Source organism: Agrilus planipennis, unplaced genomic scaffold, assembly GCF_000699045.2.
Source record: "Agrilus planipennis isolate EAB-ADULT unplaced genomic scaffold, Apla_2.0 scaffold30, whole genome shotgun sequence".
Taxonomy (NCBI): domain Eukaryota; kingdom Metazoa; phylum Arthropoda; class Insecta; order Coleoptera; family Buprestidae; genus Agrilus; species Agrilus planipennis.
This window is the reverse complement of record NW_020438923.1, coordinates 1,067,627-1,087,064: the sequence shown is the minus strand read 5'-3', so window position 1 is coordinate 1,087,064 and position 19,438 is coordinate 1,067,627. Positions and strand designations below refer to the sequence as shown.

The 19,438-nt window shown below is 39.3% G+C and overlaps 1 protein-coding gene across 2 annotated transcripts in view; it reads left to right on the top strand.

The window, feature by feature from the left end:
- LOC108732268 (Nance-Horan syndrome protein) overlaps positions 1-19,438 on the top strand; it is a 59,363-nt gene that overhangs the window by 38,304 nt on the left and 1,621 nt on the right. Inside the window, exons 2-5 of one of the 2 annotated variants that reach the window (XR_001937063.1) lie at positions 12,783-13,057; positions 13,127-13,335; positions 13,428-13,673; positions 14,181-17,153. Coding sequence is in view for 1 of the 2 variants with exons in the window: in XM_018462963.1 (XP_018318465.1) it covers positions 12,783-13,057; positions 13,127-13,335; positions 13,428-13,673; positions 14,181-16,597 (3,147 nt within the window). In the remaining variant the exon portion in view is untranslated. The remainder of the gene's footprint in view (positions 1-12,782; positions 13,058-13,126; positions 13,336-13,427; positions 13,674-14,180; positions 17,154-19,438) is intronic. The other variant, XM_018462963.1, reaches the window with a different exon arrangement.

Genomic DNA, 19,438 nt, shown 5'->3' with positions numbered 1-19,438 from the left:
ATAATTTCATTTGTTATCTTCCAATTTTTGTTGCAATCAGGATTCAGGACAATCAGTATTAAACCTCATCATCATCATGAAGTCCTAAGACTGGTTGGACACGCACCTCCACTCTATCCTATCATGAGCCAATCTTCGCATTTCCCTAAACCTGCATGAACTAAATCGTGGAATGCTGAATCGATCCATTTTTATTGGACACAATGGGACATGTTTAGGGCATTCTTTCAATAAATAGAGACACCTCGGGCGTCGCTCAGATCGTCTAGGCGAGTGAATTATCTCGTCGGGTCTGTTTATCAAACGAAAGGGCTATTTAGCCTAACAAGATTTATGATGTACGTAAAGCATCGAAGTTATAGGTAGTTTTATGGCCTATCAAATCGAATTGCTTTGCGCGAATGGTAGGTACGGTTATTTTTTCGAATAAAAACGCTTAGTTGAACAACAGACTACCCACATGATGTTTTTCCACACGTATTGTTGTACTTTACGTTTTGTTTTTCCCTCCTTCAATAAGCATGGATCGGGGTTTAAACTTCAACGCCCATTGGCGAACACTACAGAAGAATCTATTAATTGATGGAATACTTTTACGACGTTTACGCAAAACTTCATAACAGACAGAAACGTATGGGCATGGGATTTTAGAGCATACGTTAGCTGGAAGAAATATACACTGGCTAGGTATTTTCCGTTAAAGTGGGTCCTTACCGGCCATATTACCATACAATGGCTACAGATAGATACACTTACTGTACCATAACAATGACCCTACACATATTCATTTGTTACATGTACTACTTTTACAATATCTAGTCAGACAAGGCTTCATAGAAGTGTCATGCCGGAAATTAAGGCAGTATATACATGTACTTGGTACATATGCAGAAACACATAAGCCCATTGGCGTATAAGTCTTTTACTAATTAACTTTAATTATTGCCATAACCCAACGGACGGGGTTAACTAACAACACAACAGCTAATATCGCCGAACAAAAGTGGAACAGAATTAATTGTGTCCATCTCGCATGTCTGTAGTAACAAGTCGTACAGGTTAATAAACTACAGCGATTTATTGTTATTATTGTGGTACCTGCAACTTATGTTAGCAAAGAACATTGTAATAATATGTATTATTAACTGTAAATGAAACACGTATCTGGGTTAATACGTACAGAGACGACTCATCAAGAGTGGTAGTAGAAAACGAATTCCGGGGATGCGTTCTGTGTTACTGTCGGTGACGCGCCTTCTCGTTTGGTCCATACAAGAAATCGACTTAATCTATCGACGTAAAGTGTAATGTTCTTCGATAGGAGTCAATAAAATGCGTCGGTGAGAGTGTTTTAATGGAAGTGTTGACCTCTGTGTCGAAGTCGTGCGTTACATTTTACGGTACCAATATACAACCGATACCGCGTACCTATGTGTGCTAGATGAGGTAATTACACAGCGCGAGTAGTTCAAGAAAGACAGAAGCTACCGATGCTCGACGATGGTCAGACCAATCTGTTTTAAATGCTTCGAAGTTATTTATAAACTCGCCGTTGCTGAACTACATCGGAAACATACTGTAGCCGTCAAATTAAAACTAATTAAATAGGAAGAAAACCAACTTATTTACTTAGTAATGTAGGATTTTATGGTTGAGATTTCGCAGAAACTGTTTATCAAAACGTTTACGTTATTAAAGTGAAATCATTTTTACAGTAAATTAATGAAAAAAAATTGTTGTTGTTGTCACGCGCTCGCCGAGAATCGAACTCGGATCTTTGGTGTTGCGCACTATTTTTTCTACCACTTCGCTACGAAATTAACTATATATAATAGATACGTAGTAATCAATATTTCTTTCTCTGGTAGGAGAAGAATATATATGTATATTGGTACTTAATTTAAATTTGTGTACATACAGGTAAGTATAATATATTCAAAAATTGAATCACATCTGGTCCCTGCTGCAGCCGGTCCACGGAATTCGAATAATAAAATAAATAATTATCAACCTTCGACGTATATGGCGAATCCGGATCGTTGGGACGACTAATTTAATTTCTTCAGGTATGCGATTCGATCTTATTCGTACCACTATCTCTTTTAAACTAATAAATAATCGATTTTCTTCGCCGAATGTCCCCGTCCCCAACGGTTTCTACAGCTGTTACCTGAAATAATTCCGGTCGGTAATTAAATTTTTGAACGCGATATTTCAGCGGCACAACTGGACACTTAAACAAGCAGATTCATTTATGTGCTTATATATATGAAAAACAGGAAGAAGTTCACTTCTTGTTAATCATCATAAGGTCGTCAGTCCTAAGACTGGTTGGACACGCACCTCCACTCTTTCCTATCCTGAGCTAATCTTCGCATTCCCTAAAGCTAGAACATCCCACATCCGTAACTGTTTGGTCTAGGTCTCCTGCCTGTTTCTGTCTGTAATATATCCTTGACTAGACCTTCATGCCTGAGAAGGTGTCTTACCATCTTATTGCCTTCCATAGAGTCCACTGTTCTCCAATTCTTTCTAATACCTCCCCATTTCTAACCTTCTCTATCCACGGTATCCTCATCATTCGCCTGTAACACCACATTTCGAAGGCTTCTAACCTTTTCTTTTCCACCGCGCCCACTGTCCATGTTTCGCACCCGTACAGCGCCCCGTTTCAAACACACCTTTAACAATCTTTTTCGAAATTCTAAATTAACGGTTCGCGAGCATAGAAGTGACTTCTTTTTATTGAAGGCGACACGACCCTGCTCTATCCTCTGCTTTATATCCCTACTACTCCTTCCGTCCTGACTTATCTGACTTCCTAAATACCTAAAATCAGCCACTTCTTCTAATCTTTTATTCGCTCTTTCCCTACTTTTCTCCTTTGCATACCAGTGTTTTTGTTTTACTTTTTTATTGTTTATCGGCATTATAAAAAAGTAATTCGTGACTTAGTGGCTAGGAAGTTATCGACATTGGAAGGAGATTTAGCAGCAGGGAATGTGGTATGCAAGTCGCAATAAAGAAAACTATTTCACGCCAGTTTTGTCGGTTTATTACCAAGTCGCCGGCAAAACTTGAAACGATTTCACAGAGGCTTTGAACTTATAAAACTTGAAATTGAAGAAATGTCAAGTACCACAACAACTTACGAATTAGTGCTTCTTTGGTGAATGAACTTGCTGTCTTCAAAAATTTTGAATTTATTAAAATTGGGATATAAATTTGTTGTATCGGCCCCTTACGTAAAACAACCCACTTCTGGCTAATTTTATAATTATTACCGCCGCAGATACCTTCCCCTTTCAGATAACATATCAACTTCATCTGCCACAACTGTTCCCTTAAAATTGTGCCATGTACTTACAATAAAGGTGTTTTGGGGTCGCCATATGCAACACATTATTATTGGCCTTCGCTTATGTACGTAGTATATATACTCAAATACACGCGCGTAAATCCATTGAAGAACCTCTTTCTACGTTCACAATGGGAATAAATTGAAGACACAAAGGCTGGAGCCTCCGAGGGGCTTCACTACAACAATTGAATGTGAGCCGCAGACCGTCATGTTTTTTCTGTCTTTTCATTCGTCGTTTATGTCGTCAAAATAATAGGCAAACGAGATCGTTCATGGTCAAATAAGCAATATCTATCTGTGTACTTCATAATATTTAAATTTGCGAACAGATGCAGTTACCTATAACTATAACTACATACATAAATGTACCATGTACCCAGTCAGATCCTAAAAAAGTTGCGGATTCTCCGGGTACCAGATCCCAAACTGGGTACACGACGTATTTCTAATCTAAATACAGTGTAAACTCTATATAACGACACTTAAGGGACTGAACATTTTTCGGCGTTATAAAGAGTGGTCGTTAAATGGAGAGAAATAAAAGATATTATTTTACTATTCTATAATAATATGCATTTACCAATATAGCACACATTTTGCACACGAACATTATTATTCATACATTGCGTATAGTCTGTTATCTTCGTCTGATGTTTTTTGCTGCTCCAACATTTTAATTGTATTTTGTTACGTATCTTACTCATATCTTGAGATAGTGCTGGATCAATTTGATTATATAAAAAGTATTGTTTTAATAGTTTCGCTGCATCAAGTGTTGGTTTGATGCTTGGTGGAGGGACAGGATCGTCTTCTTCAACAGCGTACACAGCTGCAGTTCTTATCTATTTCGGCAACTTAGAAAGTACCGCTCAATGATTTATAATGTCGCATTGTTGTCGCTAAATAGAGTGAGCGTGACGCTATATAGAGTGTAACATTGTGTAAAAAACAATGTAAACCAACCAAAGTCAAGCAATTTCGACGTTTTAAGGAGTTTGTCGTTAAATCGAGTGACGTTATAAAGAGTTTACACTGTACTACTCACTGCAAAAAAATCATGTGTGGAAAAGCGACGATAACACAGCAGCAAACGGGCAAACTTCTTTTATTTGGCTTCGCTTTCTTTAAGAACAATGCGATTTATGCCTATGGTGTTTTCCCTCGACGTATAAAAGAAAGATAAGTGCCTTCCCTTGTGAAGTATAATGTGCTACCCTATCAGAAAACGATCTCACCAATGAAACCTTAAAGTAGCGATATGTTTTCGATTTCTTACGTCTGCAGAAAACTTCCACTAAAGACATAGTATCTGTCTGGCTATACAGAAGCAGGCGTCCGATAGGATTTCACCACAAAACTTCCCCTCAAGAGCGTTTTTATTAGTCATCTTCCCCCTTCACTCCTAGTACTTACCATCAAAATCACCCTTCGCTTAAAGGTAAACAAATTCCAACACCTGAAAAAGACCATACGAAATTTTGGCTTCGCTTTTAGTTTTAACTACATATTGCATACATATCGATTAGTCTTGGTAATAGATGCTGGAAGATGTTTCGGGGTCTCTAACTAAACTCTTTTTGGTTGTGAAAATTCCTCCAAGACCGCCGCATCTAATCCAAATCCACGTAAAATCATCGGCGCATTTCAAAGCGAGGACACGTTGAACATAAAAAGATTGAATGGTGTATGATGGCATCATATCTTTCAGACGATTGATTGCTTCTACCTTTACGAATGTCGGTCTATTGACACCATGTTCGCGTGCAGGCAAACAAGAACTATTATGCAACACAAGCTGTTTTTCGTAGACACATATGCTAGGTCAATTAAACAGACACAAGGGCACATGATAAAGGTGAAAGTAACACATTATTCGTGTAATTATTATTACCAGACCAAAATGAGCACTGCAGTCGTCGAAATTTACGTTAAAAATGTTAATGGGACATTTTCATAATAATAATAATAATAATAATAATAACAACGGCCTGTCGCTTCTTGTCTTTTGGACCTTCGTGGCTAAAGAAGAACATCTTCATATGTTTCTGAAACGTATTACCTAAATTGCTTACACTCCATATACGCATTATGTACATTGACAAATACATAATCGAGGTCATCAAACTGTACTTTTATGGGTAGATATATTCAAAATACTTAGACGCATCGTAAATATGGTTGATCAAGTCCATATTAACTACTACAACCCTAGGAGTATTTCGTTTTGTAAAAACTATAACGGACAACAGAAATGTCACTAGCTTCCAAAAAAGGTCAAAATTGACAGTAGACAATTTCCAAAAAAAATGGACGTAAAATTACCAGTGAAAATAGAAAACAAAAGACCATTTTTGCTCTTCAAGGCAGACCTGGCAACCCTAGAGAAGATCCATGGTTTACAAGAGCATACAATGGGATCGGTGAAAAATTCAAATGTCCAACAACTGGGTCTAGGGTTTTCTTGCGGTTGGTTCGTCGGTTTTTTGGCCACCAAAATCGGAAAAGTAATATGCCTGACTATCGGTGGAGCCGTGCTCCTGCTGGACGTCGCTGCCGACAGGAGATACGTCGACATCAACTGGGAAAAAGTTAAGAACGACATGCAAGATATCTGCTACGAAATGGTAACAAATGAAGAAAACAGGACCAAGAAGTACGACAAATTCAAAGGACTCTTCGAACAATATCGCTCTCTGGTTTCGGGACTCCTTGGAGGATTTTTAATAGGACTGGGAACTTTCTAAACCCAAGATATTGTATACGCATACCAAACATCCAATTACACCATTTGTATTTTTCTTGATGAATAAAATTAAATATTTGATATGAACTTTGAAACTTATCATTTACAATTACAAATCAATTACTGTAATATTCCTGTTTCGATTTAACTATTATAGCGAATTTTAGGTGTATTGAAAGTGAAACTATAAAAGTTTAAAACGACATAATGCAAATGATTCACCTCGCTGATTATTGGTAGACGCGCATGTTTAAGTATTTTAGTAAAGCGGAAATTCTATGGCTTTCGACAAGCACTTCCGGTGTTTCTATTGAAAACGAGTGGAGCGTTTTCGTTACACCCACTGCATACTTACATGTCATACATATACGGTCAGGTTGTCTCTTCGATTTTTACAACTTTTAAAAACTCAAAACGCACTGTGAAGTCTCGTATTAGAGACTTAACATCCTTGTTATCAATAAATAAATTACTCATGAAATGTCTAACGAAAAACAATTGATTTTGGACACATGGAAATTGCTAAAGGTAATCAGGGTCATTAGAATCTGACCTTTTCGTTATACTAATTAATACAATCCCAACAAAATAGCTTAATAACCAATCAGAAAACGGTATTTTGTTCTTTGAAAGATGAAAAAATCGCCGACCTTGAACAAAACACGGCATGAAACGAATCAAACATTTTTAATTTGATGCCTGTTCATTATGTTCAAGGTTTTTAATGATCATGATTTTTTGGATCACGATCGTTATGACTCATGTTTAAGTACGAACCATCTAGATACTGTTATTTTAAAAATGCCACTAAAATAAAAGATTTTTAACTCACAATCGTTGAAACAAATAAGAAAATTTTTAAATGATTTAAAACTATTAGCGTCCAGCGTCATCTCCTTAATGAATCCTGAAATGGTTAGACGTTCATACACGCTTGCTTACGATTATGTGAACGCTGCAAAATATTTATAGAACAATGAACCAGACAAGTGATGATAAATTTGTTTATACTTGTCGACTTTACAACTAACAAAGAAAGCGCAGGTGTACGTTTACATGTACGTTTATTATGCAAATGCAACTTTTTCTCTGCGAAACAGTTATCAGAAACAGTCAATACACCACACTGGCGAATGAGTCATTCAATGTTATCAAACGCAATCGACAAATATTGGTGTACGGTGTAATTGACCCAACCGATTTACGTATCTACTAATAATAACAGTTTTTGATTTAAACGTTAATTGCACAATTTAAAAAGTAGAATGCAGGGTATTACAGAACTGGAAAATTGGTTTTTATTATTTGTGGAGTTTATGGTATCCAATAAAAATGTAAATTAGTACAGGATGAAATGTTCAATGTGTTTTTTATAGAGTAAACACGGTAAGGGAGTTGTATGCGATCGTAAATAGGGTGTTGTGCAGAGAACGTTCGCAATAGATTTTTCGATTTTCTTCAATCTTATCGATTTTATTCGGTTATGTTCATCTCACAGTTGTTGGTCAAAGAGTGCGTTCTCACATGTAAGTGATCATAAGTGACATGAAATTCTGAGTTTTTATATGCTCTTCAATTAAAATTACCGAACAAATTATTCTCAATTACCTTTTTATGTACTTGCATTAATAATAACTCGTGGCCGCGAAAGCCGCCGAAGAATTTGCATCACTTAATAAGCTAACTTAATAATAATCCTTTTCCGCTGTTTCATAAATTTACATGGAAATTCAAAGAACGAATAATACTTCGTTTGAAGCATAATTTGAGTTGTACCTTAAACAATTACGCAGGGTACAAACATTAACTCTCCGATATTTAAATTCCTAGAGTAACTAGGACTTAACTTCCAAATGAGTTTTTCCTCGATGTCACTGACTAGCACTTGTGTAAGCGCATTCTGTTGCTCTTGTTCTAAGGCTAAATTTAGATGGCAGTGTTGCTTGCACTTGATGTTTTTGGACTGTAACGCGGACGTTGCTATTTTGGAATTTTGTATTGAAGAAAAGTTTGCGCCGGTTCCACGGTCAATGCAACACCACACCGTGCTGCACATCAACATTAATCGATTCCTACGACGAAACAGGTCAAGTCAATTTTAATAAAGAAACGTACAGACCTACTGTATCAAACAGGTTCGCTATTGTGTTTGTTCGTCATCTCTCAAACTAAAGTACATAAATCAGTATAAGGAACAAAAACCAAGCTACTACAGCTACTGTGTCGATAGTTCCCGTTACGAGTATGTTCAATTGTTTGGCACAAGTCCTTTCTTTACTCTGATCCTGCTAATGATTTTCTCTCTTCACTATAACATAAATTCTTTAAGATTAAAACCCGCCACTAACGGTTTTAAGTCGTATATAAATAGTATGTTTCCAGGTTGTGCAAACGTTTTCACTTCCGGGACGTTTAATTCACAAGATGAACTTGCTACGTTTTTGTGACCACCATGAACTTTTTTTATTATCTGTCATAACGAAAACGTAATCATCTCGTTATAACCGATAAGAATAAATCAAAATGCAGAACAACACGCTGATGGACTCGACAACAGATGGTTTTATCACATCGATCGAAGCTTTTAGCTTAACAACCCCGCGTTTTCCAAATTGTGTTCTCTATATTTAGTCACCTCGTTGTTCCGACAAGTTGCATTAACAGTCGGCAGCGGAAACGGTTGAGTAATTTGCTTCGTTAACGAAGACGATCAAGCCTAGGCATGTTGAACACAACCTACACGAATGGTGGCAATCCATTTGGAAAAAAGCTTCAATTCGTATGTATACAAAACGCATGATTTGTCTTCATAATTGAGCAGTGTGTCAACATTAATTAAATTAGAGACACTGTCTTACATTGGGTTGAGGAGCGCCTGCCTCGTTCCTTAAAATTCCTGGATTTTTTAATAATGCGCTGATGTTCATTTCTACAAGTGGCAGAGTCATGATCGTGACGAAGCACATGGAAAGCATATTGGCAATACATCAGACAAGACGAAAGTCAATTAATGTGTACATCAGATAAGGGCGCGGGTTTCGACATGAAAAATCGAAAGTCCATTAACTAACACGCATATGTATGTACATAAATAGATAAAAGGATCAGTCAAAAGTGATCTTTCACGACGTGAACAGTCCAAAAATCGTTACACAATAAGCGGTTAAAATTTTCGCACAAATTTTAAGAAAAATCAAACTCCTAAACCTGCTCCAATCTGAAGGAAGGTTAAGGTCGACTCTTAAGGCCAACGCTCTCGAACATACATATACATAAATCTTCGCGAACAACATGACATTTAAACACCATTTGTCTTATAAACAATTGCGATTGTCAAACGGATCGTTTGATAAAATACCATGGCGAATCCGGGACCGTATCTTAAGCGAGACGGAGGTCGAACAACGTACCCAGCAGTACAATTGATTAAATAAGTAAAATATCGAACCTTCTTGCGTCCGTGAGTAACGATCCAGCCGTACCTTAAGGTCATTGAAGTCGTCTTTTGTAGTAGCTCGAGAATTGAATTACTAAAACGGTCCTCTACAGTTTAATAAAGTCTGAAATTAGTTTAACAGCTCTTCAAACGATTATTATCAATATTGACATTAACAGGACAATAAGACTTGTTCTTTTTCGTCATAAATAGTCCTTAGCCGTTATTATTGTTCTGCTAGTAACGAACGGCTTGTACAACAGGTGGCTGCTGCATCCTTATTGTAGAAGTCGTTTATCTGGTCGAAACGTTTGAATAGACTGGAGGAGATTGAATAGCAACAAAAAGCGCGCATTTCTAAGTGCTTCTTGTCAGATCATCCACTAGAAACACAACAGTATATTATTATATCTACTACTATCTCTAGCACCACGTAGTAGTAGTTGTTGTTGTTGGCAAACGAATCCCTGGCTTGCAAACGTGTGTCTTAACACAAAATCGATATTCCATCAGCGATTGCACATGAACACCAATCGGCGATTCAATCTCCTTATCAAGTGTCTTGAGACATTCTGCAAGCATTTCGTTGGAATTCCACGGGAAAGGTCGGCTTGTTAACTGCAAGAATTTCTGCTTCATTCTTGTATAAACTTCTGCCTTCTGGTTTGTTTCAGTTCTTCTTCAACTTCGTTTGATCTGTTGAATCTTCTTCTGTCTTCCTTGGTTCCTTCTACGTTATCCAAATGGATTAAAATTAAATACACGAGTGTAACAACATCTTGTGTTTCATCGTTCTTGTTCTTCTTTCCTGTGTTATTTTCCCTGACTCCTTCAACTTTTGGGTCTGTTCTTCACAGTAAGTGCTTCTGCTTTTTCCTTTTCTTGATTCCTCTGTCGAATCTTCGCTGAAGTCCTCTACCCATTCTAATTCTTCCTCATCTTCGTTACTCTTATTCCTTTTTTCTAGGTTCTTTGTACTTTACTGGACTTTTGTGGTTTCGCTCACCACAATGATCACTTCCACATCACCACTGGTTCCATATACGATTCTTGGCCATTACGGAATTCAATCCTTCATTAACGCCCCTCCTTTTCTTGAAGTAATTACCGCAAAGAAAAGGTTTAGATATTCGCATTAACACACCTTGCATTAGACTCGACGATACCATAAACAAGTAAGCTTCTTCGTCTTCGATTTCCGACACAGTTATTAATCTATTGGATCGTTTGTTTCACGACAAAAAAATATGCTTGTATAAACCGAATAAGAAAAAAGTTTTACGCTAAATAATTCCGACACATAAATCTCTTCAAGCCGGTATTTATTATAATTGAATTCAACGACGCGCACTTAATAGCCAACGGGCTCTATCGGAATAGGGAAGCGGTTAATCACAGCCAGTTCATGGAAGCTGCCGAGACCTCTTCTGACTATCTTAATGGAAGAACGCATTACGTGGTAGATAATACGCGACGGGAATTGGTACGTAGATATATCCTGACTTTTGAGTTATCCGTATGATCATTAAATCGAAAATAATTAGCATTACGTTATCTAAAAACATTGGAATAATGATTTAGATCTGTAACGTAGTGTCTACGTATCCATACGAAAATTAGACACAAATTCCATTCATTTCCTTTGATTTTGATACGACTTTAATAATAACAATGGGTTCTATTGTGTTATCTGGGCAAATACGTAGTGGGATAGTACATTTTCTATACACATACAAATACCTAGAGGTATTCCGTGGTTTGAAGATGAACACGAACTTGCTGATCATTATTATACCTATCTGATGGTCGGGACCACCCAGCCGATTGTATGCAGCCAGAGAACCACAACTTGCATACACACGTGTTGGTTATGTGCGTATGTGTGTGTTTACGTGTACGTATATTTAGGTATATTTATCCAAACCGTGAAATGACCGAACAGGAATTAAACCGTCGACCAGAAACTATTAACCTATAGGCCATAAAAACTGTAGGTACACCAAGATGGAAATCCTATATATATTTTCTTCAGTATTGGCCAATTATTTTAGGTCCTGGTTGGTCGCTAAATCAGAAGTAATTATACCAAAGCGTTTTACAGTTTCCACAAACGTCTGAAGAAATCCCTAACACCGCGGGTTTGGTAGTGGGTACAAGATAAATAACGGCGAGAAAGCATTGTTTATTAATTTAGCCCAGTGGTGTATCGAATATCGATCTCATTTTACACAGTTTACAGTTCCCTGATTTACTTGAATTTGTCCAGGTCATAACAAAGGTTCGTTTGCAATTGTTCAAGCAAATTACGCCAAATAATTTGAAACCACTGAGGAACCATTCGTGACAGATAATTAGCAACGGTTTAATTGAAACGGATCTTCCAAAATCTTGGTGCAGATAGTTTTATTAGTTAGTATAATTAATTCAACACACGTTGTTGATTTTATCATTTAATGATTTATAATTCCTGGCGTCACTTCAACTGTTACAGTAATTATAATTTACGCTCTAATTCGTAAGCTTCCAATGGCCATACGTTTTGTATGCCCACATCTCATGGGGAAAGATGAACCAAAGCAAAATGTCTAAAAGAGAAAAACAAAAACTATCACAGGTGGTTCAAGAATAAGTCATCCGTAGAGCTTAATGAAAGCTGGACGAGACTTTTTTCCAATCGATTGAATGAAATGTTTGTCTTGCGTCGTCCATTTGGTACCCTGAAATAACCGGATCCGAAAAAATCAGGAAACGTTTTAAACCGGCCCAATTATCATCCTCGCCATCACAATGACCCGAGAAGGACGCCGACCCTTTATAGTCTTAACGCTTTTTACGTCCTCATATTACAAACAGGGCAGGGACATTTCTCAGTTGGTCTCCCATAAAAGGCTTAACTGGACGCGGCCGCCGCAGAACTTGTCCAAGTCCCGTTTCGTCTTCCAACGTCTGTCGGCAGTTCAACTTTTTCCCATCCATCTTCTCTCTCGTTATCAGACCTCTCGGCTCGCTCATCGAAGAAATGGGCAGAGAAAAAGATCATGATTAAACCCCGTCGTTCCTACTCGAATAAGGATCAACTTCAACAGCAACGAGAGTCACGTTTACAAAGCCTTTCTCAAAATATACATGTACTAATCGGTTCGGTGTTAACATGACAATTCACTTACGTAATTTAGTAGATCCATGATTCTTCTCTTTTGCGTCTAAGAAACCCTGAATAACACACTTTTTTTTTGTTCCAGCTGAAAGTGACATCTCAACGTTCGCCCTACTGAAGAATCATTATGCTAGACGTCAGCAAGTGGATTCGAACCTGTTCAGCGTCACCACGCGTCCAAATGCGGTCCAGGCGTTATACGACGCGGCGGCCAAGACGCCGGTGCACGTCATCCGTCAGATGGACCGCTGGCGTCGGAACGGCACCCGTTCTTCCCGTTTCTTCGTCTGCACTCCCGTTCTGGGACAAAGGCGGAAAAAGATCAAAGGGAAAATCGACATCGAAATCGAAACCAGGATGGTACGAACGTTGACAACTGAATATAAAACAAATCGATATGATCACGGTTGCTTCTTGTTGTTGTTTTAGCCCGCTGCTGTCGAAGAGCTGCGACGATGGACATCCACGGAGGCGTTGGGTGACATTACAGTCACTCCGGACTGTCCCAATCGCATTCCGCAAAGCGTTACGTATCTCAGTGACGGAAATGTCACAGACGGCACCTTGGTTTCTGACGACGACGGAATCGACCACAAACTACCTTCACCCGAAGAACAGGTGCAAGCCATTGCTCTCAAGTAAGTTAAGAACAACAACAAAAAAACATGACAAAAATGGACAACCTTTCACGATTATATTCTTCTTACTTTTCCTTTCTATTTTTCTATAGATTTCCCGCCGAGATGGTGGCAGTAGACATTTCCGGTCGCAGATTCTCACGCTTGTCCTCGCAGCGACGCTCTGTCCTTTACCGGTCGAGCGGCGCTTGTACCACCACCGATGCAGGCGTCGTCGACGGAGCGTCGTCCTCGACGGCGACGCGCAGGCAGACGAGGTCACGAAGGTCACGTACGCGACGAAGAACAACACTCGCAGGAACCGACGAGAAAGAGATCAAAAATGCTCTTGAAGCAGGGTATGTAACACATCATCAAAGAACAAAGTTCGATATTACTTTACAATCGATCGATCAAAAAAATTGACGAAGACACTTTACACACCCGAATTGCACAAGTTCGATGCTAACGAAAAATTTTCTATTTCTAGTAAAGAAGCTCGCAAAAAGTCTGATAATAAAGGAACTGGTCCTCGAAAGTATGTACTGAGTTCAAGTGAAATTAACAAAACGTCTTTCTGGTGTTCTTTTTTTATTTGCTAACCCATTTTGGCTTTTTGCTTCGATGCTGTTCACGATGTGTTTTCGTTTTGTGTAACAGGGCTGCTTTCGGGCTGCAATTTGAAACCGTTCTAATTTTCACAAAACCAAAACCGCAAACAATCATTGACAGCGTTCAAAAATCAGGTGGGTCGCTAGTTGTCTTCGTCCATTTTTATTATTTCTTACGCAAAATCCGATCGGAGACGGGAACGACGAGCAAAAACATTTTATTTTGTTCTTTATTATAAACTTCTTCGCCAACAGGGAAGGTCAATCGACGAGTACGGCGGCTGCTCCGGAAGAAATCGTTTCGTACGACATACCTCCTCCGTTCCTCAGGAGCAAAAGCAGCGACATCCTTCGATCTTCCGTCAGAAGGTCGATGGTGACCGATAGCAAAAAGTCGCACTTCCAAACCCTCAAAGAATGGGGCAGGAACAAGTTCAAATTGTCGTCATCGAGCAAATCGCCGACTGAAAGTCGAAAGAACGAGTCGAACAAAGAAAACGAAAACGTCGATTCAAACGTGTATGAGACCATAACGGTACGTAAAAGGCGCAGTTTGAATAGAGAAAAGCGTCCATCACACGAACGAAATCCGTCGTACTCTTCTTCGGAAAAATCGAGTGTCAGTATTCCTATAGCGAAACCCCTTTCGTCAGCCGTTGCCTTAGCCGTAAGACTTCGTGATACTTCTTCTTCGCAAAGACGTTTCCGGAAGTCCTGTGATAACAAAGACGAGCCGCGTTCGTCCAGCGGAAACTGGAGTGCGAGCTCGGAAAGCGGAAGGGCATCAATCGCTTCCGAAATAACCACCCATCCGAAATCCACGACCTCCGCAGCCACATCAAACAACTCCCTCAACCTCAATCATCCGCCCAACTCCTCCAACAGCACCAGGAAGTTTGCCAGCGTGTCAGCGTCGGACAGCGTGACCAGCGAGGGCACGCTAACTCCCGACATCCACGACATTCACGAAGACATGGACAGTAGCTCCGTATATTCTTGCGATACGGAAGGTTACTACACGTCTTTCCACATGGACAGCGGTCTGAAGACGTTGAAGGAAGAAGAAACTCCAGTCATGCCGTTCCACACGACTAGTGCCTTTTCTACTCCCGGATCCCCAAGCGACGCTCTGTCTGCAGAGAGCGAGTACGAACTGTTCGGGAAGGGGTCCACATCAACGACAGCCAGTTCCGCTGGCACCGTATGTACAACACTGAAGGCTGGAGACAGCGACAAGTCCCTGTTCGTGGGTCCTTCCGTTCCAGAAAGGAAGAGCTCGTTGAGCAAAGGCAAGGATAACGTCGCAGAATCGAAGGAGAAAAACAACACAATAAAGAGGAGTCCGGCTTCGAGCAAAGCGTCCGTTATCGCAGTCATTCACAAGCAAACCAACGGCGACATATCTCCTGATAGCGGTCATAACACCTCGAGCTCTCCTACTCAGTCTGCCAACAGTCCCAATGGAGGTAGAAGTGGATCGGAATTTGAATATTCTGAATGTTCAGACATGGAAGGAGCCGACAGAATCGAAAGGATAAGAAGCAAAACTGCCATCAACTCGAGCAGAATACCGTCCATGTGCGTTATCACTCCTCCCCATAGCGACGACGAGAGCGTCAAAAGCTTCTGGGAGAAGGGCCCTCCGGAGTATATAGACAATATGCCGTATATAAGTCTAAACGATTTGAACGCTAAAAATATCAGCAGCACAACAAACAACTTTTCTCCTAATCCCTCCGTTACTACTGGTTACGTTACTTTGGAATCGCTGGAAGGAATGAGAAAACCGAACGAAATTCCTGTTTCTTCCCTAAACACTTTTAGGGCTCCATCTCCAAGCGGCGGTTCGGTAACAATAAAGAAAGACGAAGAGCCAAAATCGAGTCCCGTGGATCCCCAAGCCGCCCAAAACCAGCCACCTTTCATAAAGGCGAGTCTCCTGCCGCTGAACGTATTCGGAAAACTCAAACTCAACATCCCCAACTTTTCTTCCAAAGTCGACAAGAATGAGAACAAAGTGGACAACAATTCCAACGAATACGACGAATACGTGACCATCGCGGACATCAGGAACAATAATGGGAAAATATCCAAAAGACCGCCGGTCCCATCGTCAGACGCGTACAGCGATACCATAAGTAAGAAACTGAACGACGTTTTGACCAATCGAATTCGAGAAACGGAATACGTGTCCTTGGACGAGCTTCCGTCCAATCCATCGCCAGAAAAAACCCACGATTCCAACACGAGCCCGCTAGAAAAAAGGCACCAAGGCGCCAGGGTGACCCTAGACGCCGACGGCAAAGTGGTGTACAATTCCGACAGTTTGAAACGTAAGAAAAGCGCGCACACGACGTTTCAACCTGGACCCTTCGTCAAAAGTCCTTCCGAAACCCCCGAACAAAGTCCTTTGATCAACAGAAGAACCACCCCAATAAGACCTGTACAACAACAAGGAAATACAAGACCAATGCCTCCCTCTCAATACATAATTCACGCCCAAAGCGGAATGGCATCTCCTACTATCACCAAGGAGGCCTTAAGGACACCCCTGTCGACGGTTATCGCGCCTCCTTCCGCACGATCCATGTCACCAGGGAAATCCACCACCAACAACAGGGGAGCATACGTTCACATGCAGAAAAAACCTTCGGAAAGTCTTACTACAAAAGGTAAGTCCTACACTACCACCGGAAAAGCAACCACCCTCAGTTCGAAAATAGCCACCACCGCGAATGCCTTGCCGAACAAAGTGAAACGAAGTAACAGTTACCGCCTGGCGAATGCGTTGCCCTTTTCGGCGGCTCGAAGGGTCGCGGCGGGATTTCGAAACGAGGGTGCCGCGTTAGACTTGGAAGAGATCGTTGAGCTCGAGATCGAAGCGGAACTCCTTCGAGAAAGCATTAACTACCCTCCGACCGTGTCGCCGAAAACGTGCAAGAGGCAATGCCCCTTGTATTCGCAGGAGCATGCGCGAGAACTGTTGCTCGCTTCCCCTAATCGGGTCACCATACCGGCGGACAGTTCGGATTTTCGCGCAAGGGTTCTGTCAGTACCCAACGGCGACACCGAAATTTGGTAAAGAAAGCGAAACCGAATGTCTCGCGTAAGACTGTTATTTTTTTTGTTTCCTGTGGCTATTTTCCTAATATTTCCAACAAACAGTTAGTGACTATTATATATATAGAAACAAATAAACAACTGCCAACAAAAAAAAAACAACGGAAGGTAAGAGAATATCTAGCAATTGTTTATAATTTAACTATATGCGATAAAAATTTTTTATCAAGTACGTATGCGCATTCATTCAAATGCAATAAAACTGGTTTAATTTACATAGTCCAATGATTCATTCTCGTGGTCAACTGGTGTTCTGCTGAATCATAATTTGATTACTGAACTCATTAATGAAACCTGCTTCTCAGATATACAGGGTGATTCTTTCTTATTTCGTGAAACACGTTGAAAATTTCGACGAACAAAAACTAATGATTTTTTCGGTTGGGTTTTCCATTAATTTATATATTCTCATTTTCTAATCCATCTGATCTGTATCCCCTTCTGCGCTTGGGTGATTGGCAACGAAACTCATCAAAACTAATACAAAAACTGCACCACATACACGCACGTAATATTTTCATTCGCACTAAATGTCTAAAAGGCAACTTGGTGGTAGTGACGGACAGACACCAAAACAATTACCTATTTTTTATGTTTCCGATCGCGCACACCTTATTTTACCCACATGTATGTAAACCATTTAAGATGCCTGATGTTTCTTGTCTTCCACTAGTTGCACAAAGCACATCCGCATGTCAGAAAGCACCCAAAATCAAAAAGGTACGACCCAATTGCACCTGCGATCGACTCTAATCGTAAATAGCGTGAAGCTGTTATAAAAAAATTGCTATTTCCCTAATTGCATTTGTTTTAAAACAAATAAAAAATGATTGCAATTGTTGAAACCTTGACAATTACGCAATCACATCGTGTTCTCGTCAAATAAGAAAAAAAAGAAGGCAAATCCTTACAGGTACGTGATTCGTCTATAATTAGACGCAAGAACGGGGCGTAGACGCAATATATTTTCGAGACGTGGTTCAAGTTGTAAGTTAAATATCTGACGTTACATTGGAAGCAAAATAAATTGAACGTACGTGCTCGTGGACGAAATCCACACATTCCTTTTCGCATATAAAAATTCTGGTCGCAATTTTAAAGTACCTACTACACACGGTGTCCCACAACAAATAGCATTATAGAGAGTTGCTTGGGTCGTCTTAAAGGGTGTGTTCTGACCTGTGCACAACTGTGTGTAATTTTTAGAATAGAATTTTATTTTAATGCACTACTTGTTGCCATGTCTTGTTTGAAACTGTTTTGTATGATTTTTTTGTTTTTTTTTTTTAAGTCTGTAAATAATAGCTAGGCGATAAGTGAAATGTGTACAAATTAGGTGTACCTAATCTAAATGCATGTTTTGAGAATTAATAATTATTCCCGCTGTATATATTATACCTTTTGCATGAATTTGTGTGTTTTCGAAAAAGTAGATCTTTCGTTAAAAGGCATTCTCAAAAGTTCATGTACCTAACGTTAATGATAATAATTCATATTGAATTATGTAAAGTAATAAAATAAACCATTAATAAAATCGAAAAACCTCAGTAACGATCTTCTTAACCTGACGACGAATGTGATAATAATTTAGTGAACATAAGACATAACAAAAAAAAATAATACATCTTTTCATATATATATGTATAATTAAACTTCTTCCTTATCGCTATGTACGGTAACCGTTGGTAAGTGTTTAAAAATTAAGTAAATATACTTAACTTCTGATTACACAAACCGTTCACCCACTTTACAATTCCTTTTAAAACGTTGTCATCAATAGTTTAAATAATTTTATGTAACAGGCAAAATTTACTAGATTGCTCTATGACTCGTTCATCACCCATAACGCTGACTTCGCTATATACTCGTGTAATAACGAGAATTTAAAAATACGTATACATAGGTTTTCCTTCAATTAAAAAACTCATGCATATTTGTTTGCGAAGATGTTTAATTGCGACTGAACCAAACGCTAAGACGCCAGAAACAAAGGTGAGCACCCTATCTAATCTATACACTGCATGGGATCATCTTGCATGAAGCAGTTTTGTTTTCTGTTTGCGTAGCATTTCGTCTTCAACCTGTAACTATAGTTTTGAATGCCTAGTTCAATTAAAAAGCCGTGAATTTAATTACCAAAAGAAACTAGTAAACCAAGCAACACCTTCTACTATTAGATCGTATTCTCTACTAATCTAATAACATGGGAAAACTAATCCGCAATGAATGAAATTAATGAACAATTTTAAAAGTTTTGTTTGAATACGTTTTTGTGTATTTACTAATACTGTTCAAATTGCTACTTTTTGTTATTAGGGGAAGCCGAAAAAACTACAAATGTTAGATATTTAGCCAAAATAGTTACTAACAAAATACATACATACTACAATATA